The 24,643-nt window shown below is 35.0% G+C and overlaps 1 protein-coding gene across 1 annotated transcript in view; it reads right to left on the reverse strand.

The window, feature by feature from the left end:
• DCAF13 (DDB1 and CUL4 associated factor 13) overlaps window positions 1-24,643 on the reverse strand; it is a 27,162-nt gene continuing 2,519 nt past the window's right edge. Inside the window, 10 exon segments of the mRNA XM_008983387.2 lie at window positions 1-181; window positions 1,090-1,253; window positions 2,406-2,541; window positions 6,540-6,704; window positions 9,550-9,632; window positions 11,595-11,672; window positions 15,087-15,242; window positions 16,195-16,284; window positions 21,003-21,110; window positions 21,627-21,826. Of these exon segments, the coding sequence (XP_008981635.1) occupies window positions 94-181; window positions 1,090-1,253; window positions 2,406-2,541; window positions 6,540-6,704; window positions 9,550-9,632; window positions 11,595-11,672; window positions 15,087-15,242; window positions 16,195-16,284; window positions 21,003-21,110; window positions 21,627-21,826 (1,268 nt within the window). The 3' untranslated portion in view covers window positions 1-93.

Genomic DNA, 24,643 nt, shown 5'->3' on the forward strand with positions numbered 1-24,643 from the left:
TTTGCAATTAATCTAGTCCCAATACTTTTATTTGTAGAGTTCTCAAATCACAATTAAAAAATAATTACACATCAGGATTGTCAGAAATACCAATTATTTTACAACTGCCACTACGTGTTTCTTCTTCTCTGACACAACTGGCACAGATCCAGGCTTGCTGTGTTTAATACGATTCATTTCCCTAGAAATAAACAAAATATACAAAATATAAGCAAGTTTATGAGAACTCATTTTAAAGAAAACTTTCTCAGAAAAATCAATGCATTTTCCTTCACTGGAAAAACACCTATTAAAAAAAAAAATATTTTCACAATGAGAATAGGTAAAAGGGAGCTAGTACTAAGAAATCAACTTTACTTATTTAATTGCTTCTTATCCTATTTACCTAACAGGATCCTTTACTAAGTTAAAAAAAAAAAACCTGCCACAGTTACTAAAATTTCTAAAAGTTATTCTACTGCAACATCTACTCAAAGACAGAAAAATGATAGCCATTTGTATAGTCTAATTGAAAAAAATCTCTTAGAATTTCATGCATGACTTCAAGTATTTCAAAAAGAAGAATATTTCACAGGAGAAATGGTGAAATAGCTCTGCTATTCGTGGCAGTAGCTCTGCTCTATACCCAAAATGACAGATGCCACGTTATTAATAAAGCACATTAGAAAATTTTTTACTTAAGAAAAGAGCCCTATAGATTAATTCTTTGCATTCTTTAACTTGGAAAATACACAAACTCTCTTAATTCCAACTACATCAGAAATTATTTTTTAAAACATTATTTACAATAGTTTTCTAGTATGAGCAAAAGTGTTCTCTTATTTTGGTAATTCATTTACATTGTTTGTCCTTTAAACATATTCTTAAAAATGGGTAATGAAAATTCTCCCATTCTCAGAGAGTCACTGCTTCCCACTTTATTGGGAAAAGAAAAAAAAAGGCCTTCTGTAGAAGTCTTCAAATGCATCACTCATGTACAATAATAGCAGGTAGACTACTCCCTTGAATGGTAGTTGTTTGTTGGTTTGTGGTGAGATGTGAGAAGTCAGAAAAGGGTAATGAGATAGAAGCAAATGCCTCAAAACATACTTTCGTCGACGAGCTTCTTTCATGATGCGCTGTTCCTGAATTTGGCTGTAGATAGATTTTGGTAGATGTCGATGACGAGCTATACGTTTTATATGAGGATGATGCTGAAATTTTTCCTTCAATTTCTGGTTATAATCCTTGGCTGCTTTTTCTCGTGATGTAAGCTGAAAATACACATTTTGGTATCTTAATGAATAGCGTGTTCTTTGTTTTGCTTCAGTATAACAAAGCTAGAAAGCACCCTTTTCCCCCAAACCTAAACCTTTATGATATGCAACCAAAACTTGCAATGTAATTCTGCACTTTACAAGGTTGCATTAGTAACACTAGCTCTTTTAGGCAACACACCTGCCATGTAGATAGATGTCACCTAGTAGAAAGCAGCAGTGCTAAAGGAGTAGGGCCCTAAGGACCACTGAGTTGGAACTTCCCTAAATCACTCACTCAAATTTTGGGGGTAGGGGAGGTGTGTTAAACATAGTGAAACATAAAAGAAAAACTAAGTATCTAATTTCATAAAAACTAGCCTTGTTTAACAAATGTTAAGGATGATATGATTTAGAGGAAGATTTAATGATGGACCTAGGCACAATGCAATATTTACCAATCTTTAAACCTAAAACAGAATTGTCTTTGATTTTCCTACTAGGGCTAAGTAGAAAATAATTCACACTTACGCTTTCCTTCTTACACTTAATATTTATTTCTGATATGAACACTCTGTACGTTTCTTACAGAAAATACAGGACATTTAGAAAAACATCAAGAACAAAGCAAAATCAACCATAACCCCATATCCTAGAGGTAACCAGCCAATGATAACACCTGCTTTTTTTTCATGGAATCTTTTTTAAAGTCTAAGCTTTCTGTACTTATTAAACATTGCATTTTGTCTGTGATATTAAAAGATCTCATGGGAACTTGCAGCCTTTGAGTTGCTGGATGATTATTTCTCTAACAAAAGAGATATGAGCTCTAAGTTCCAGGCTCCTAGTTTCTGCATCTTCTGTTTCTACCTCAAAGAAAACACAAAGAACCAAAAAGACTCAATACCCTCAAACATGTGAATTAACAAAGGTATTCTGAAGGTCTTAAATGTCAATTTGAATGTACAGTGTCTACAATAATAGACCAGAGTGAAACAAATGATTATCACACAACCATGTCAGTTTATTGCTAACTTATTTTTTTAATCACAGCTATGTCAAATTGATCAAAATATCTAAAAGTACTTCAAATAAAGTTTCACAATGTAAAAATATCTAACAAAATTAGAAATCAGCTTTATGACAATAAAACAAAATGAGTTATCTTACCACACCCAATTTTTCAGAAGCATTAGCTTTCCATAGGCGAATGTTCATTTCATCAGATCCACACATAATATACTTGCTGTCAGAAGTCCATTTTACACAGATAACATGTTGCATTCGCTTTGTGTGATACACCTCCCTATAGAAAAGGAATGAAGTTAAAACCCTTTGGATTTTTGTACAGATTTTCTTTGGTAATCACTGCCTATTAAGTATCAGGATACCATTGCTGAGTCCTATAGGAGTATAAAATAAAAATTCCAATTCTTGTCAATGTATTTTTATTGAACTCAACCAACTAGGTTCTGTGTTAAGTGCTGGGATATTAAACAAGTTTCCGCTCTCAGAGAACTTATTATCTAGTAAGAGAAATAAACATGAACAAACTAAGCAAAACCGGATGTACAGAAAAGTTCACAGAATAACTGAAAGGATAAAATGCAAATAAAATATAATGTTCAACTGAGGTAATTTTGTAACAATAAGAAAGGACTTTCTTTTAAAAGGCCCCTTCTCCCCACCAAATCAATTCAGGTCACCACACTTTTTTCCCCCTTCATTTTGCTGAAAAGAAAGAAATGCAGTTATCTTCAAAGTGTACCTCCCGGTATGTTGATTCTAATGACAGATTTTTGTTTTGGTTAAATTGTTTAAAAACTTAATTAATTACAGCAGCCTGGCCAACATGGTGAAATCTCATCTCTACTAAAAATACAAAAATTAGCTGGGCATGGTGGTGCACACCTATAATCCCAGCTATTCTGGAGGCTGAGGCAGGAGATTCACTTGAATCTGAGGGGCAGAGGTTGTAGTGAGCCGTGATTGCACCACTGCACTCCAGCCTGCAGCCTGCACAACAGAGTAAGACTCTGTCTCAAAAAAAAAAAAAGCTTAATTAAAGTGAGTTGATGATTTCCATGTGTGAAAAGAAAGGGAGGGCTACAGAAGTGTCTGATAAGTTGAGGTAAGAATCATTTAATAAATGGAGATGTAAAATATCATACCTATTTGGAAAGGCTGTGAAACATGCTAGGTGAATTCACAGGTGATACTATATTGGTTAAGTGTTAAGGAGGGCATTAAAAAGCAAGCAAAATAAAAGGTCAGAAAAACTAAGATGAAACTTCTGGAGAAATAAATTTTCTGTATCTGGATTATATTATTCAAAATGCAGACCATATAAAGAGGAACAAAACAGGCTCAGTAAACTGTACACAGTAAAAGAAAACTCAAACAGAATGACTAAACTATAATTCATATCTATAAACAATCTCTCAAGCAGGCAAGGTGCAGTGGCTCACGCCTATAATCCCAGCACTTTGGTGGGAGGATTACTTGAGCCCAGGAGTTTGAGACCAGCCTGAGTAACATAGGGGGACCCCATTGCTACTAATGATACATTTTAAAAATTAGCTAGGTGTGGCGCTGCTCAGGAGGCTGAGGTAGGAGGATCACTCGAGCCCAGTAGATAGGGGCTGCAGTGAGCCATTGTGGCATCACTGCACTCTAGCCTTGGTGACAGAGCGAGACTCCATTTCAAAAAAAACAACAGAACTCTCAAGTATACTCACAAAACTAGTCTTTTACACTGTTTCTGATAGGTATGTTTTAAGCACTTTGATAACCATAAGAAATTTATTTTTAAAAAGAATGTCCTATTAAAATGAAAACTAGATGAGACAGACTGCTTTTTCTTCTCCACCTCAATGCTCTGCTTTTGAAGACTCATTTCTTATAATTTCTACATACTTAAAAGGCCCCTTTTCCATTAGCATAATGTGTTTAAAGTAGGGAAATTCAATCAGGGTTCTGTAACCACCAAACTTAATCTGTTCATGCAGTAGACCAGTCAAATCCAATGGTTAGTCACTTAAGTAACTGAGAATCCTCCTTAATGGTAAACTATGCTGAGTTCTTAACTTCTAAATATGTTTATGTCTGAATACATGCTAGGTTTATTGAGCTCGCTAAAAGTTCTACTATAAGGAGATAAATACATTTTTAAAGGCTTAAATTCTTTATGTACATAGTCACACTGCTTTTTCCATGTGAACACTATTAATTTGTTTGCTTAGTAAATATTGAATGAAATTCCAACAGAAGCCTACTTTCAAACACTGACTTACGTGTAGTTTTAAAAACTTTACTCAAAATTTACTTTAAAAATATTATGCGCCAGCCATTTTAAGGCCTTTAAAGAAAAATATTTTTGAAATACAGGTTATTCACCCAAGCATGAGTTATTTGATGTTTATAAGGACAGAGAACAAACCACAGAAACAAATTAGAACTAGGTTTCAAACAGATAAAGGCAAAAATCAGAGGGAACAGAAACATAATAGGATGTAACACATATTAAGACTGTGATTACAAAATCTCCAAATGACATCAGGAGATAATTCCTTGGAAATGAAATATAAGAACACTTTTATAGAATTTTGAAATAACGTAAGCTTTCTGGCTAGACCTACATTTAGCTGTCCATGCTAGCTTTGGAATAATACAGCCTGAACTCAGGTGGCGGGCCCTTGGGATCATAGTTACCTACACAGTCCCATTTTTTTTCTTTGTTCTCTTCTCATTCTTTGTGACTGCTATGTACCATGTTAGAAAAATATTAACCTACCACCACCTTTGGAAGTTATGGTGCCAAGAAATGATGAAGGACAACATTCTCTTTATTCTCAACATTTTCCAGAGGTATGAGAAAAATGGAGGCTAACAGTCTTGCTTTGGGCCTAACTGAATAATCCCAGAAAACCATTTATGACAATTTAGAGAACAACAAGGCAGAAAGGAAGCAACAGTCACATAGGAACACACAGCAGGAGTTCTACAACAGACATGATTAAAGATCAAAGTCATCAGAACACTCCTGTCAATATGCTTCTAACTCAAGTACTTACATAATCAGATAAACAGTGATGATGACAATTATCTGCTGACAATCAATGATAATACACGGTTTAGAAATTAATATGGCTTCCTCAAATTACAATGAAAAAAAACAAATATCACAAATAAAACAGCAAAGAGTTAGATAAGTAGATTGGCTATGACCATAATCCTCCAATTTTCATAATTTTTTGAGAAAAATTATTTCCATTTATTTGGATTAATTTATGCATGCTTCCAGGAACACATCTAAAGCATTACTAAGAAACAATGGCAATATGTGTAACAGCTCGTTGTAAACCATAATTCATTACACAGGGGGCTGTATCTTATACAGGACTTAAGTTTTAAAGTCAGTCTGTAAAGCAAAAAAATCAAGAACAAAATCCCCCTTGCAACTTCTTAACAATGCCATCATTTTCTGTAAACTACCTCTATACAAAAATATGACATAATACATGTATCAATACTGTATTTAATAACATATAATATGTAGTAAAGAGCCAAACAGCACAAAACAACACAATACAAATCTTAAACATTAGAATCATACTCAATGTGCTTACAGAATTAGACACACACATGAGACTATGGGACAGCTGAGTATTCAAATCTCCTACCTCTTGATCAACCAAGCCATACACCTACTAAAGTAAAATGGAAGGAGAACAGTCTTGACAATTTAAACTTACTTTTATTTCTTTTTTAATTTTTGTTTTGTTATATAGAGTTGGATTTGAATAAGTAAAAAATAATAAATGTAAGGCACTATGATTAATTTTTCTTAAACTGTATTGGGGCAAAAAACTTTATTAAACTTCAGGTACCCTCTCAGAAAAGATAAATAATAATCAGGACAAAGAAAAATCAAACAAAAATAGTCCTATGACATTTTGGTCAATGACAGACTGCGCCTACAACAGTGGTCCATTAAGATTACAATAATGGATTTTTACTGTACTTTTCCTATGTTGAGATATGTTTACATAAACAAATAGCACTGTGTTACAACTACTCACAGTATCCAGCACAATAACACACTGAACAGATTTGTAGTCCAGGAGCAACAGGCTACACCATATGACCACATACCCTAAGGGTGCAGCAAGTTACACCATCTAGTTTTAAGGGCACTCTATGATGTTCACACAATGATGAAATAGCCTAACAACTCATTTCTCAGAATGTATCCCCATTGTTAAGTGACATATGAATATAAATGGCTTACTGGTAGGCACATACCTGCTTCGACTTTTGTCTATAGGAAAGATTCGAATAGATTTATCAAAACTAGCAGACACAAACTCTTTCCCAGTGGGAGAGTAATCCACATCAAGGACTGCAGATACATGATCCATGTGGACCATTACAGGAGTGTCCAGTGCACGCATATCAAAAGTATATAAACTGTAAAATAATTTTAAATATTTGACACACATTTCTAGAAAGATACCATATGCAGTACTAAAAAATACCAGTGAAATTAAGACCCATTAGCAAAACAATGTACATCTAAACAAAAAGCTCAATGCTGTACACAAGCAGATGAAGGATAAGGAAAAATTTCAACAGTTTTTTATGATTCCTTAAGACTCCACTTACATATACACCAACACATTTTCCTCCTTATAAATCTCATTATAGAAAATGTGGAAATTTCAAAATAGTACAGAGTACAAAAATCAACCTCAATTCTACTACCCAGAAGCCAATTATTTAGTGCAGCATAATTTTTTTAAAAACCTTTTCACCATACTATTTAAATACATATTTTTAATAAAATTGAAATAATACTACATAAAGCTTTATATTCTGATACTTCATGCAGCATATTAATGAGCATTACCCATGTTATTAAACAATCTTTGAAAAGATTTTAATGGCCACATATATAAATTCAAATAATTTATTTCCCTGTATTTTAATAGTTTCCAATATTTTTTAATAAATAATGCTTAATAAAATCCCAATGTTTGGATTTTTAGCAATCTTTAACTGAATGAGGCAGATTCAATTAAATCTGGACAGATTCCTACAAGTAAGATCGTTAAGTCTAAAGGCATGAGCATTTTTAAGGCTTGATTTGAGTTGCCAAACCACTGCCAACAAAGTTGCACTAATTTATATTCCTATTGGTGATATGTAAGAGTAAACACGGCCTTTCAAAGGGTGTATCAAAATGAGAAGACTATATTTTATGCACAATTGGTAAAAACAATGACTTTATGAGTTTCAAGATTCAACAATTCTTAATCTAACAGCTAAAAGAAGAGTGCTTCAAATGAGCCCACATGACCAATGGACAAGAGTAAATATACATTATTGTGACCAAGTTCGTAATATAAAAACCTTGAAGATGCTAAGATTAGTGAGTGGAAGTTTGAGAAGAGGGTATCTACACAGTTTCAAAGTATCTCAGCAAAGATATATAACAATTACAAAAGGGAAAAGTAGTAATCTTTAGTGGAAAAACCTGGCAGACACCACCCCAACCAAATGATCAAGGTTAAGGTTACCAGTAGTAAGATGTATTTATGGACAACTGCTTTACAGTTCCTGCCTGAGAGCAATGGTTTTCAACCAGCATTGTTTTGTTCCAGCAAAGTGTTTTTTAGTAAGTTGCTTTATTTCTACATGGGAAAAATGATAAGAATTCCAATTCTAAGCATGTAAATTTGTTTAGATGGAAAATATTTAAATAAACAAAGTTCCACATTGTAGGATTAATTAGGGATTATGTATTCTAACCCTCCTACAGATGTTGAAACTATGGTACAGAGTGATTTTAAATGACATGTTTATATAGTAATTACTGGTCGGCCTAGAGTTGAACTTAGGTTTCTAATTCAGAATAATTAGAATAGCTAAAAGGCAATAAAAGAAAAACATACAAATATAGAAAAGGGATACAAAAGCAAGATCATTTTTCAAGAAAGAGGAATTGTTCTACTCTAACAGTCACTTATAAGGGATATGCTCTTTGTTTCAGGTGGCATATGTAATTATTTTCAAGGCAAGAAATGAGAAATTCCAAGATACTCTGAAAAAAGATATCTTGCTAAAATAGCTTATTAGAACACTCTTTAAAAACCCTAGTAAGGTTGGTCACAATAATGCTGTATTACTCTCATCTTTTATTGCCTTTAACTGGAACAATGCCACTTAATTTCAAAACATCAATAAAGGTTAAAAAAAAAAGTTTCAATTACTGTGGTTTGGTATTGCTAGTTGATGAGAGTCTAAGTGAGCTTCTATTTATTTATTTATGGACCAGGGTCTTGTTCTGTTGGCCAGGCTGGAGAGCAGTGGCCCAAGCACAGCTCACTGAATCTCAAACTCCTGTACTGAACTTGTTTTTAGCAGAAAGTCAAAAAAACTGTTTTTAGTTAGAACTACTAAAACTTCCTAAAAGAAATCTTTTCATGAGCTAATATATAGTGGAACATAAGACAATATGGAAGATCTAAAGTTCAATCCACCAACAAACTTCTACCTTTCTTAAAAAAACATGTATTAAGAACCTATCAAAGGCACAGCACTATAATAAATGCTTTGGATAAAAAAAGATAAGACACCCTTTCCTCACGGAGAGATTAATCTCCCTGCTTTAATATCTTGAGAAGGGGATAACAAACATGTCCTACCCACCTAATATTAATACTGAAAAGATAACTATAATTTTTACTTCATCTTACTGAAAAGTGATAGCTGATAACATGACCACATGAGTATCAGCTACCTGATACTGCAATACAAACACTGCAGGCAGATATCTTCACTTCCATTAAAATAAGTATGGTTCAGTCATTACCTATAGCATCTACATCAACTATCAGCCAACTTCTTTTGTAAAGGGCCAAAGAGTAAACATTTTCAGCCGAGTGAGCCATAAGGTCTCCGCTGCGACTCTCCAACTCAGGCATTATAGCACAAACGCAGTCATATCCAATATATAAGTAAATGGGTATGGCCGTATTTCAACAGAACTTTATAAAAACAGGTAACAGAAAGCATTTGGTCTACTAGTTGTTTACTGTCCCTGGTTTACATCATTCTAAATACTGAGAAAATAAATACTTTTCTAAGAAATTCTTCTCCAATTTGGAACACTTTTTAAAGCTAAACAAATGACAGTTTTCAAACTTATATTTAAAGGTATAGCTACCTAGTGGTACATATTTTATTAGTAAGCCTTATTCAATTAAGCCATTTCTGATAGAAATACACAAGTTTTTAAAAGAGGGAAACTTACTTATAATCTTCATTTGCTGCTGTAAAAATGAAAGCTTCCATAGGGTTCCAACAAATTGTATTTGTTCTCATGTCTAAGATAACCTGAGAAAGGAAGCATATGCTATCACATTACCATGAAATAAATTACCCCTAAAATGGATAAATTTCCCACTTCCTTTCCTTTTTTGTCCCCACTAATTTAAGAAAATATTTCATAAACACCTTACACATTATGTGTATAGTACTCAGCTCAGTGCAATGGGAAGAGAAATCAATCAGTAATTGCTTCCTGAATACACAGGCAGAGTAGTAAATATAAAAACAGAAATGCTTAACCGCTGATCCCCTAATCTCAAACAACTTATAGTTTAGTCAGAAAAATGAGACACATAATAAAAGTTAAAATATAAACAATAAAGTAACAAATGACTAAGTATCAAGATGGGGCAAAATTAATGGTGAGCTTAGGGTTAATGCAGAGAAGAACTGTTTCAAAAGACAAGTATGATTTGAACTGACCTGTGAAGGACCAGTAATTTAGTGTTTCTCAGTGGGAACACTATTGGCATTTTAAGCAAGATTATCTTTTGTTGTGAATATCTACTGCAGGATGTTTTGCCTCTCAGGGACCTATCACTAAATGTCCCTCTTGCATTCCCAAAACTGTACCTGCAACCCCCTACAACCCCCGATTGAGAACTACTACATTTATGAGAGAAAGGATAAAAGAAAGATTGATAGACTAGTAGATGGAGCAAAGAAACAACTGAAAGTAGCAGTGTCTAACAATCTCTACATGTGACAAACTCCAATTCAATGTTACCTTACTGACTACAAGAAATAAATGAATTGCAAACTAGAACCAGATTTCAGAGCACCTTCAAAGTCAGGCTACAGTTTTTTTTTAACTTAAGATTAATAGAGCACCATTAAAAACTGAGAATGTACAAAGCTGGAGGCAATAATAATGAAAAATAAATTTTAAAAAAAACAGAATGAGTGTTAGGTAGGTGGGAGGGGGCATAACTGATCATTTATTAAAATACCTCATGTTAGCACTGCTAACTGCTTAAAGTATCATGTTTTATTCTCACCAAAGGGCTGCGAGATAGTTATTAATACCACCATTTCACAGGAGAAACACAGATTAGGTTACCTGCTTAAAGTCTAAGACCAAAGTTCATATAGGATCTTCCCATTAAATCACAAGAATGAGTGAAATGACAAAAGTGGTACTTTGGAAAGATTATCATATTTATTTCAAACTTCAATGAATGTAATCTCCTAATATTTCTGAATTTACTACCTGTTATAAAAATTACTTAGGAATAACAAAAGCAAGTATTAAAAGCATTTCTTTTGGATACGGACTATGACAACAGATTTGTGGCATATGAATGATGTCCAACCCTTTGTCACTCAAAATTTTAGTACTTGAAATAAACTTTTTAACCTTTTTACTTAGGATGGTACTTTTTTCCTTACTTACAGACAATATTTCTCTCCCTCCTGAGAGTTAGGTTAAGGTTGTATTATTAGCTTTGATATCTAAGTCCTGAAATTACTACTTTAGAATTATTAGGAAATCTGCTACTTTGACCAGGATAGTGCTTGCCTAAATGTCAAACTAGTATTGATCAGCATGTAACTGAACAAATAAAGCTGATATGTGAATGAGTTCTAAAACTTCCTAGAATAAAATACTGTACATGTTATAGGATAATCATGGGGCTTAAAGTATTATTACACTGTTAAGTAATAAGACGTAATACCTTTAAGAACTTTCAATTCAGTAAGTATTAATTAGATGCCTAAAATATACTGGCATCATGGAAGACACAGGGATGATGACTAGGATACAATACCTAGTAGAAATGTAAAAGTCTCTAAAAAGCTACAGGGAGCTAAAAGAACATGACTATTATCATGGAGGGTTCTAAGAACATCTGTATGAAAAAAAGATTTTTAATTCTGAGAAAATATTTGCTCCATATTTTTAGTCACTCGATTTACAGAGGAATATAATGCCAACTGTATAAACCAAAAGTCAAAACTGAAACTCACCTTTTTCAAAGGAGTAGCTTGCCTCATATCATATAATACTATATTCCTGTCAGATGCACAACTTCCCAAGAGAAATGTCTAAAAAGAAGTATAACAATCACCAGTTAAGAGCCAGGCTTGGCAGCAAACCACATCCATTCAGTGAACAAATGATTTAATTGCCCTTAATATATATGTTAAAAAACAAAGTCAATTTTAAGATGGTACAATAAATCATCCATAATCTCAGCAACTTAAACCAAGTACTTTCATTGTAAAATCTCCATGCATTTTATTTATTTATTTATTTAGAGACATAGTCTTGCTCTGTTGCCCAGGCTGGAGTACAGCAGCGTTATCTTGGCTCACTGCAACCTCCACCTCCCAGTTCAAGTAATTCTCGTGCCTCAGCCTCTGGAGTAGCTAGGATTACAGGGGTGCACCACCATGCCCGGCTAACATTTTGTATTTTTAGTAGAGACATGGTTTCGTCATATTGCCCAGGCTGGTCTTGAACTCCTAACCTCAGGTGATCCACTCACCTCAGCCTCCCAAAATGCTAGGATTAAAGGTATGAGCCACCGTGCCCAGTCCCCATGTATGTATTTTAGATGTCAGTGATAATGCACAGACATCTGTGTTCTGATTTGTAATGAAACATATTTTACTTATCCATTCTTCAACTTAAGACTTGTTTCCTGTTTTTTTACTATTACAAGTAATACTTCAATAAACATTTCTTAACATTTAGCTCTTCTTCTGAACTATTTCCTTATGATAAAATTTCAAGAGTGACATTACTGAATCAAAAGGTATGAACAATTTTATGGTTTTTGATATTTCGGGCTAATTATTTTCCAAAAAGTTGTATCAGTATACACTACTATGTGGGAATACATCTATTTTTATGCAACTGGGCAGCAGTGGTAGTGTCATTTACAAGTTAATATCTGAATGACAATATTTCCTAGCTATATAAATTTATTGTTTTATTATTAGTTAAATACTTGTTTGTTAACTCTCTGTATAAATTAGGCCTGTCTTTTGTTCAACTGTTTAACAATTTTTCTAATTATTTTACTTGTAAGTCAGTTATAAACATGCAAGGTATTTACATAACCCCTCGGCATTAAGTAAAAATAAGCCCTCTATTATCCAGTGGATCCCTGAACTCTTCTCTTTGTATCATCATTCCCCCTCACTCATGGTCCTGACACTCACAATTCTTAGCATCTGCCTACAATTATTTCCTATTGCAAGTACGGGGGCAGCAAGAAGAGCTATTTACTAAATAGCTGCATGGCCAGCTAACTCCTCCTACTGTGTGTACACAGTTCAAATAACACATCATAAAGTTAATGTTACAATCGTGATTTCCCCTCAGTCCTTTCTGAAAGCCTGTTGTCTTAATGGCTGCATTTCTTCGCCTAGTGAGGTCCCTCAACTTTTCTTGGATTCTCATTATGTCACCTCAGGGTTTGACCAGGTTCCATTTCTCAAAAGAAAGACTTTGATGTGAACAAAGCAAAACAATCTACCTTGACCGACTGCCAACTTTCACACTGTAAAATGTGCCAATGATCAGCATAAACTTTTGGCTTTACCAGAATTCTAGGCTTTAATATTTTAAGAGAAAATTAATTATTAATGATTAGAGGAGACAAATACAAATACACTCCATTTGTTCACAGCAACATGCCCTTTCCATTAAGTATAATATAAGAGATATGTACACTATTTACTTTTACCACTAAGTTCATGAGGTTAATAATAATTTTTTTAAAACACAGCTGAGCAAATACAGCTGTTACACAGGCAAGTTTGAAAAACACGGTCACTAGGTCATCCCTAATAATTATGATTTTAGAATTGGTAATTAGCTCTTCTGACACAGATGTTCACCAAAGTAGAAAAGCAAAAGACTGTTTTGTTCCTCTAAATAGTAAGAACCAAGTTTAATAAGTAATACCATCACCATCTTAAATTTGATCACATTTTAAAAAAATGTTCATGTTATCAACTTTTACACTCAAAACAAACCTATGAAGTACACTGGGAGATATAATTAATCTCACTTTATAAAGAAATAAAGAAAATCTTCACTTGTAAAACAATGAAAAGGTACGTTTGCAGGAAACAGTTTGGCTTCGCTTCATACCAGGTAGGACATAAAATATTCCTACAACTTGCTTATGTTTGTAGCTTGCTTCCGTTCAGTGTCACCTTGGCCCCACTCTGCAAAGGCAGCTGCCTTTCCATGCCATCTCTCTCTTCTACAACCAAGGGGAACATAAGGAAGGAAAATGGAGGATAGAGTGAGAAAGATGACAGAGACAGATACCAGATCTGGGACCAGAAAACTTTTTCTGTAAAGGCCCAGAGAGTAAGTATTTTAGGCTTTGTGGGCCACATGGTCTCTGTGGCAATTACTCGATTCTGCCATGACAGCCCAAACACAGCAACAGACAATATGTAAGCAAGAGAAGACGGCTCTCTTCTAGTAGAGCTTTATTTACAAAAACAGGCAGTGGGACACATGTGGCTCACAAATTGTAGTTTGCCAACCTGTTCTAGACCTGTGGCCTCTCTAGAAAGTGTGTGTGTAGGCATGTGGTAGCTGCAGGAAGAGTGTCCTCTGACTTCTCAGTAATACCTCAAGGCCAAGCTCACATCGCACTGCAGCATCTCCTTTTCTTTTTTTTTTTTTTTTTAAGACGGAGTTTTGCTGCTGTTACCCAGGCTGGACTGCAATGGCACGATCTCGGCTCACCGCAACCTCCGTCTCCTGGATTCAGGCAATTCCCCCGCCTCAGCCTCCCAAGTAGCTGGGATTACAGGCATGCGCCACCATGCCCAGCTAATTTTTTTGTATTTTTAGTAGAGACAGGGTTTCACCATGTTGACCAGGATGGTCTCGATCTCTTGACCTCATGATCCACCCGCCTCAGCCTCCCAAAGTGCTGGGATTACAGGCTTGAGCCACCGTGCCCGGCCTAATTCAGACTTTTGAACAAAGAAAATATAACTATAACTAATTACCATGCAGTTCAATTATAATCACAAATGTTTTTATGAAGCATAGGTACCTTGCCAATTACAAACAGACAAAATGATGCCCAATGCTCTTTCTTCTGACCTTCAAGGGTATTAGAAAAATTAACACTTTCCTAAATGTACAATGACATAATCTATGGAACATGAGGTTGAAGGCATGAATAAAACGAAAGTTAAAGAGAGCTATATTTGCTTGAATTTTACCCCAATGTGCAAATGCACACACCACTCCTCTAACAATGCTTAATTCTAGTATCAGGGACTAAATTGCTGGGAAACACATTGAGATTTGAGCAAAGGTATCACAACTCAGACACAATCAGGAAAACTGACAAAATGCCAAAACACCATTAAAATTCAGATGTTTCCATCACACATTCAAAAGTTCCTACACAGAACTGAAATTATTAGGAAATAACAAGGAAACGAAAAGCAGAACATACTAAAAAAAAAAATTACCTCAATTGGGTTAAATTTAACACTACTTATACTGTCAAATCCCCAGGTCATTGAACATATAGGATTCGTTCTTTGTTCATCCCAAATGTCTACTTGCTGTCCACATGTGGCAAAAACAGCTTCTTTCCAGTGATGATCAATCCCAGTATACACTGTCTTTAAAGCAAAAAGGTTGTTATGAAGAGGTTTTTTCATTACGAATTCAAATCTGCAGAATAATATTTTAAATATATTTATCCACACTATCATTTTTTTAAGAAAAATTCTGTTCACAAAGAAACTTCTTTGAAATCTTTAAAGGGGGAAACAATACCATAAAAATACAAGACATTTTAAGAATGAAACCAATTTTGTTTTAGAAATTACTAATGTGTTTCCAACTACAAATTATCTCTACCTCATACTCATACCCCATTCCCCATCCCTTTAAGAACATTTAGAACTTCTTGAAACCTAAAGAACCTAAATATTATATACTAACCATAATATTGAAATGACAAAGTGATTTTTAAAATGCATATTTAATTTAAAGATTAAATCTAATTTTGGAATTGTCTGCTTAATATAAAAATATAAACATTATAAAACATGGATAGGCCAAATGTTCTAAATTATACTTAAGCTAAAACTAAACCGCATCATCTGATATGCAGAATAATTTGGTAGAAACGTTAATAAGATTTATACATGATGCATTATATTATTACATTTCTTCATTTCCTAAAGGATTTTTTTAAACTAACAAATTCTGAGTTTTGTGTTAGTTCTATGATGATATAAACCAGACAAGCTGAAGCATTTTCTGAACTTCTTTCTTTTCCGCTATGGTCTTGCTACAGGAAATATTTCATTGTATTCTCTAGCTAAAAACAGAAATCGAACTCTACTACAATGAATACCAAAAAGCTGTTAAAATTCTTTAGCATCGAAGGACCTTAACTGCATTAAATATTGCTTACATGGGTCAATGGGGTCAATGATTACAGCCTAAAGTCTTTCATTTCTTACTTGCGTCTTCTTCCCCCATTGAAAATTTTATCTATAAAATAATTTTAAATAAAAGAGAAGAATGTTAATAGGCAAGCTATTAGTCAATTTACTTTTGTACCTTTCCTAATATTGTATGTAATGGCTCTTCCTCCTCTCCATAGCCTGGCCCATCCATTTTCCACTGCTTCACAGTTTTGTCATCACCAACCTAGAAATATTTGTTTTATTATGATGATGATAATGAACAGTTATAAATTACAACTTGCCAAGACATATATCAAATTATAAGTATCTTGTTTAAAAAAGGTAACATACCATATCATTCCAGTATTATACTTACTGATGCATTTATATCCCACTTTTAGTAAAGATTTGTGATAAATATATAAAGTATATAAAATTAAAAATATAATAGTATAAGTAGAGCAAAAGAACCAAACAGGAACAAGAGTCAAGAACAAGTTAGGTCATGCATATTGTGATAAACATGGCATTTCAACTTAGAGAAAATATGGATTACAAAAAAAATGGTATTGTAATATCAGGTTAGTCATTTAAAAAGTTTAAGCCAATTTGATGCCTTACATGAAAATTCCAGATAGTTTTAAATTAAAAAACAAAATGAAAATAGTAGAGAGAAGGCACCTTTACAATATTGAAATAGATAAAGCCCTTTTCTACATGAACTGCAGACTACCACTAAGTCACTGGTTTTCAAACTGTGAACTTTGGGCCTCTGGAGGACCCTTAGAACTTTTCAGGGTCCACATTGTCAAAACTATTTTCATTAATGTTAGTAAAGACATAGTCTTTTCACTGTGCTGACAGCTGCACAAAGAGTAAAAAGCAACAGTAAGTAGAACCGTTGGCATGTTAGCCCAAATCAAGGCAAAGCAACAAACTAGGGTAACTTAGACATGGGTATTTGGGAGACATGTTTCAGCTATCAGGTGAAAAAGACTACAAAACAGAACATATAATGTGGTCTGAGGTTGAAAACAAAGTCACCTATGTGGTACTGTATAACTGCATATATACCAAACTGCTAGTTTTAACTGAAAAGTTTACATTTATATATTAGATGTTACCTAGACCCACTTTTTGATAAAAAAACATTAACAAAGATATATTTATCTACGGGAAGAGTATGAACATAGCTCTTTTCTTACAGCAAATTAAAAAAGGAAAACCCTTCTTGCAAAACAATTTCCAGTGCCCATGAGATGGGAACAGATAAGTGATCAGGACAGGTTTTCGTACTAAGATTAGATAAGGATGTCTTTTGTTGAGGATGCCAATGAACAAAATCCTTAACAACATCCTTATAATAGACAAAAAGTATTTAATAGGGCTACATCTTATTAACAATTCTGAATTTGAGCCACTGGCACTATATCGAAACTCAGTTCTAGAAACCTGATTATATTGGGAGAATGTAAGATGTAATCTAGGTACCCAGATTTTGACTGATCTGGCTTGACCCAAAGAGATATTTTAGCACGTATATAATACAGAATAACACTGTGTCTCTGAGCATCCGGTTCCCGAAGACAGCATCCCTCTATCAAGTTTCTGACAGTGTCTGCAAGCTCAAGACTGAACTTCCTTATAAATGGCAAAACTGCTCTACAGTCTATTGAGAACCAGCCTCAACAGACCACCAATTCTGAGAAAGGTATTCTCATTTTATAGAAATGAGTAGCCAAACAAGAATACATGACTGGCTAGAACATCTCATCTCCAGGCTGGTTAAGCTGAAGAAGGCACTGTTGGTATTACAAACTGTGATATCTTAGTGAAGTTTACATAATAAAAGTTTATCTTTTGCAACACAGTGTACTAAATTTTTTAAAAACATATTAAGTGTTAAAGTTGAACAAGCAAGTAGTTTTCACATGTGTCTTATCTCTGACAAAGCGCACATTACTCAAACATATTTTTTTTAAAAAAAGGGAGAAACAATGAGCTGGGCATGGTGACTCATGCCTGTAATCCCAACACTTTGGGAGGCTGAGACAGCCTTGAGCCCAAGAGTTCAACACCAGCCTAGGCAACACAGCAAGACCCTGTCTCTTTAAAAAAATAAAGTGGGGGAAACAAGTGGTGAACATGAAACATTTCCAGTCTTTACCGTTTCTTAAAATGTTAATGTTTTTAATTTACAAATAAAAGTTATACATATTTGTGATGTACAACACTGTGTTGTGATATATGCAGACACTGTGGAATGACTAAAGCAAACTAACATCTCTATTACCCCACATACTTATTATTTTGAGCATTTAATCTACTCTCTTAGCAACTGTCAAGAAGACAGCATATTGTTATTAACTATAATCACCATGTTGTACAATAATCATCCCATCTATTGAAATTTTGTCTCTTTTGACCAACGTCTCCCCAATCTCTCTCCCTCAAAGCATCTAGTTATGACGGTTTTACTCTATTTCTATGAGTTTGGCTTTTTTAGATTCCACACAAGTGAGATCATGTGGTATTTATCTTTGTGTGCCTAGCTTATTTAGCATCATGTCCTCCAGGTTCATTCATGGATGTTACAGGATTCCCTTCTTTCTGTAGGCTGAATAGTATTCATGTGTATGCGTGAGCGTGTGTGTGCGTGTGCTTTCTAAAAAATTCATTCATCCACTGCTGAACACTTTAGGTTGATACCGTATCTTGGATATTGTGAATAATGCTGCAATGAGCCTTTATTAATTTTGAGCATTTAAAAAATGCACTAAATCCTCTGGCTGAGATATTAATCAATATAGCCAAAAGAATAACCAAGTAGAAGAAGCCTTAGCTGCCATCCACTCCCACTTGCCACCCAATTCCTTGCACAACACTGGGCTTGCAGGGTCAGGTACCTTATCTGCACCCCTCTGGTGAAAAGTAAATGAATGTTTTGCAAGGTTGCCTAGTCTGGTTTTTGACAGCAAATAAGTTTTTCTTATACAAAAACCAAATCTTTTAACATTAACACCTATTTTCAGTGCTTCTCTGTGGAGCAACAAATTAGTCTATTTTCTTTTTCACATGACAGTCTTTCAAACTGTAGCTATCAGGTTTCCCAGAAATCTTCTTTTCCCTTATTATTCTCTTGTAATCTGACTTTTGCACCCAGCTAACTTGTATTGCAACCTACACTTTCTAACTCAGCTCAACCTGTTTTTTAAAAAGTCAGCAGTGAATAAAGAATAAGGAAGATCTATTTGACTGATTAGTACACATATACAAAAACTGTTGTATAGATAGGTCAAAACACTTGAAAAGACCTACACCAAACTAACAGTGTTAGAAGTGAAAAACTAGAATTACATATCTTTAACTTCCTATTTTTTTACATCTCTACATTACTAAAATGTTTTGCTCAGTCTTCACATTTCATTATTCTTTGTAGTAGTTCACAAAACTATTCCTTCTTCCTGGAACGCTATGCTCATTCACAGACCTTTGAGCTCTCTGGCTACTCCCAGAGTTTTCCCACTTCCCAGAGGTGGGCAATTCCCAAGGTTACTTCCCTGACATCTTCGTATTTCTATACTTTCCTCTTCATTTCCTCCCAATGATGCCTTATGTAATGGCTTCAATCATTACTTCTAAGTTGACAATGCCAAGTTTAGCTCTGACCTCCCTCCTAAGCTCCAGACCTGCATCTGTGAAGGTATGATAGACAACTGCATTTGAACAGCCCAGTAGCAGTCAGTTTGTCACATCATATCCTTCCCATTCCCACCCTCTTCCAAACTTGCTGATACTCCTGACTTTCCCATTTCTGTAACAGGAACTACCATCTTCCCAGATACCTCTCAGTTGCCAAACCTGTCAATCCTCCAAAGTGTTTCTAAATCCAACCAATGTTTTCTAGTTTCAGTCTCCATAAGGTAGCCTCTTATTATTTCCTACCAAACTATTAAAACGGCCTTCAAACTGATCACTCACTGCTGTCAAATTGAATCAACCCAAAGCACAGCTCATACTTTGTGGTTCCCTTGTTAAAAAAAAAAAACACTGAATGACCTTGAATTCGTATCTGTACACCAATGGTCATGACAATACTATTCACCATAGCTAAAAGGTGGAAACAAATCAAATGCTCATTGATGAATGAACAGATAAACAAAATGTGACATATATAATAGAATGCTATTTAGCCATAAAAAGGAAATTCTGACATGTGCTACAACATGGATAAACTCTGAAGACAATTATGTTAAGTAAAATAAGCCAGACATGAAAGGCTCATTTCCAAAAAAATTTTTAAAGGCTTATTTCACATATACAAAGTAGGATTCTTTAAAATAGGATTCTATTTATATAAGGTACCCAGAATAGTCAAAATCACAGAGGCAAAAAGTAAAATCATGGTTACCAGGTGCTGAGGACTGAGGGGAATGAGGAGTTACTGTTTAATGACTATAGTTTCAGCTGAGGAAGATGACAAAGTTCTGAAGATGGATGGCGGTGATGGCTGCACAATGATATGAATGTACTGGATGCCACCAAACTGTATTTTTAAAAACAGATAGTAAATTTTATGTTCCGTACATGTTGCCACACATAGGCACTAAACTTTGATAATTCCTTACTATGCGACTAATGGAAGCACAAATTACTCATCTTAGCACCAAACATGTTCCAGAGTAAGTCAAACTCTTTCTAGACTCACCTCCCATTAATTCCACTTCTGTGGTCAATAGAATATTGGTTTATAATGTTAAGCAATTATTTATAAAAAGTCAAAAAGTATGGGGATGGCTGAATTACATAAAGAAAACTAGTAATTTTCAAGGTTTTAGTAAGATATTTTACATTGTAAAACACCAAAAGGGCCTGGGAACAAATAAACTTGAAAAATGTATTCGATTAGATTATTCTTATATATGTTAATCAAATTTAATCGCCTAATGGTATTATACTTACAGTGAAAAAAGAAGTCCCACAAAAGCGAGTACATATTCCTCGTACAAAGCCTTCATGTGCTTGTATTGTACGGATACATTTCCGTTGAGTCAGGTTCCAAATTCTAACCTATGATAAAGCATATCAGGAAATTTCAGTGAACTATAAACATAAAATGTTCAAGATAAATTCAACATTGAAAAGGCTACAAATCTTTCTACTGGGCAGCTAAAACAAAAATCCTTTGGATTAAAACAATGCAATGCATATGGATAAGTACATCAACAAGCAGAAAATACAACCTGGCAAATACTCTGTTGATTCTAGTTTAAAGTGTTGCAAAACTTTTTCACTTGTCATAGTAAGAAATTAGGTGTTGACAACATCTTCTGTGAAAAAACTAAGAAATACTTTAATTATAAATATGATTTAATTTACCGTCAAATTGATCCTTAAACTACTGCATTTATAATTTCTGAGATTTAAAGAAGAAAATACTAAACTTAGTATTCCCAGCAAACTTTAGTCTTGAGAAGTAAATTGAAATCCAATGAAGTATACATACTGTAACTAAAAACTAAAGGAAAAACATCTGAAATGTAAGTACTTTTTGTTGAAAATATCAACATTTAGAGTGAGACTTGCCTCTCCATCACATGCCCCAGAAAGGACAGTAGCCAGGTTCTTTGGATGCTTTGCCAAGCAATTGACTCCATCTCGGTGACCATCCAGCGAAGCAAGGAATGGTTTTGCAAATACCCGTTCCAGTTTGGTAGCGTTTAAAGCTCTTACATATTCTCGTGGGACCTCAAAAGGATGTAAGGCAGGATCATAGTTTCTTGGAACTGAAATAAGAGCGATTCCTCTTAATAAAATAATTCAAACTTAATATTTCCTGCGGTCTTCCTCAGCTAATCACTCTATTTGTTATTCAATAAGCACTTAGTGACATTCTATGCCTAGCACTAAGAACACAAAAGTAGAAGACCTGTTTTCCAGAAACCTTTCTGAAATTACTGGAAAATCAAGGGATGCATACATCTTGCAAAACAATTAGACCATATATATATATATATATATATATATATACACATACATATACATATACATACACACACACACACACACACACACGCAGCCTTTCCCTCTATTTCCTAGTATGCTCTTCAACTGGGTTCTAAGTGTTCACTGTCGGAGCTTCTAATACATTTTTGTTTTGTATTTCCTTATGCCTAGCACAGTTGCTGGCACAAAACATGTGCAAGATGTTTGCTCAACAGAACTCTAAGCTTCCTGTGGGGCAGGGAACATTATTAAACTCTGGTGCTAAATTCTGTACTGATAGGCACACTAGGTTGTGATTATCATACTATTATATAGCTATTATTTACTGAACACTTTCTATGTTTGTTTACTTACTTCAAAAAGACTCACATAGGAGTTCACCAGGTGTCAGGCACTGTTCCAAAAACCTTAATCATTTGATCTCCACAACATCCTATGTGTTAAGTTATATTACTATCTCACACTTTATTGATGGGAAAACTGAGGCATAAAGAGGTTAAGTAACTTGGATATGACATTATGGAGCCAGGATTCAAACCAAGGCAGTATGGCTCCAGAATCTATGTTTTTTTTTTTTTTTTTTTTTTGAGACCGAGTTTCGCTCCTTACCCAGGCTGGAGTGCAATGGCGCGATCTCGGCTCACCACAACCTCCGCCTCCCGGGTTCAGGCAATTCTCCTGCCTCAGCCTCCTGAGTAGCTGGGATTACAGGCACGCGCCACCATGCTCACCTAATTTTTTTGTGTTTTTAGTAGAGACGGGGTTTCACAACGTTGACCAGGATGGTCTCGATCTCTTGACCTCGTGATCCACCCGCCTCGGCCTCCCAAAGCAGAATCAATGTTTTAACTGTCCTGATACGCTGCTAAACACACTGTCTCAGTTAATAATTATGCTTTGGGCCAGCCGCGTAAAGCATTTGAGGTGGCTCAAGCCTGTAATCTCAGCACTTTGGGAGGCCAAGGCGGGTGGATCACGAGGTCAAGAGATCGAGACCATCCTGGTCAACATGGTGAAACCCCATCTCTACTAAAAAAAAATACAAAAAAGTTAGCTGGGCATGGTGGCGCATGCCTGTAATCCCAGCTACTCGGGAGGCTGAGGCAGGAGAATTGCCTGAACCCAGGAGGCGGAGGTTGCAGTGAGCCGAGATCGCGCCATTGCACTCCAACCTGGGTAACAAGAGCAAAACTCCGTCTCAAAAAAAAAGAAAGTAACTTTAAGCTCATATGTCTAAAAAACTCACTGTGTAAAAAGTAAATGCATCTTCTTACCTCATGACTTCACCTTGCTGTTTCTTTCTGACTCCCTGGTAATGGTATTATATCTAACATTCAACAAAGCTCTTACTTAGGTCGTTCTTATGTATTCCATCTTCCATATTCCCTACTACCAAAACTCAAAGTCCCACTCATCCTCTCTTTCAAACGCTTATTCATCTTTCCCTTTAACTCTCTATTTCTAGGAAGTTAGTGTTTTGTTTTTGTTTTTGAGATGGGGTATCACTCTGTCACCCAAGCTGGAGTGCAGTGGTGTGACCACAGCTTACTGTAGCCTCAACCTCCAGGAGTTTAAGTGATCCCCCTAACTTAGCCTCTCACCTCAGCCTCCAAGTAGCTTGGGCCTCAGGCATGCACCACTGTGCCCCATTAATCTTTACGTTTTTTACAGAGATGGGGTCTCCTTATGATGCCCAGGCTTGTCTTAAACTCCTAGACTCGAGTGATCCTCCCACCTTTGCCTCCCAAAGTGTTGGGTTTATGAGTGTGAGCCACTGCATCCCCAGCCAGTTTGGGTCTTTATTACATTATACTTAGGCTACTGTAATATCTTCCCTACTGAGGGTGGGGGCAGTTTACACTATTATCAGTCATCTTAAAACAGCTTTTTACATGTCACTCCCATGCTTAAAACTTTCAAAGGCTCCCTGTACGTCTTCAAACTTTCTGTGTGTCCCATTAGTAACAGTTTCTGAGCATATCCCTTCTCCTCAACCTATGTGAATATTAATGAGAGCGTGTAATTAAAGACGTTCTTTTTTTAAGAAAAATCTTGATTTGACACTGTGATAGATTTAAAGGTTCTAATTTCTGCTTAATTCAATGTTTGGTTTTAATGGCTACTATTATAAAAAAGATTCAGGCAGTACTCACTTTCACACAGTACTGTGTTAATAGGATGACATGAATACTGGAACCAATTCCTTACTTTGCAAAGTTTTGTGGTTAACAGTGGTTACTTCAATCACTGTAAACCTCTCAAAGAGTGGGATTGGTTCAGTTAATATGGTACTGTGCAAAGTGCAGAATGCCTGTACTTCACAAAGACAAGCATACCCAAAATGATAATGTCCACAGCTGGCTATATTTATTTAATATATTTCATTTTCAGTCTCATCCATTAGTTATGCAAAGGTTATTTTTGAAATTTAAGTCTACAAAATTTCTATCTATTCTGATGTCAGCAGCTATTCCTACAACTAAATTTAGCATTTTAATAATTTTAACCAAAGTTTAGTAACTCCAACAAGATAGAACATTTTGTTTCTAAATCTCTTCATGTGGTCAAAAATGAATCTTTTTTTGTTTTTCTTGAGT

The sequence above is a fragment of the Callithrix jacchus genome, chromosome 16, assembly GCF_049354715.1.
Source record: "Callithrix jacchus isolate 240 chromosome 16, calJac240_pri, whole genome shotgun sequence".
In the NCBI taxonomy this organism is placed as follows: domain Eukaryota; kingdom Metazoa; phylum Chordata; class Mammalia; order Primates; family Cebidae; genus Callithrix; species Callithrix jacchus.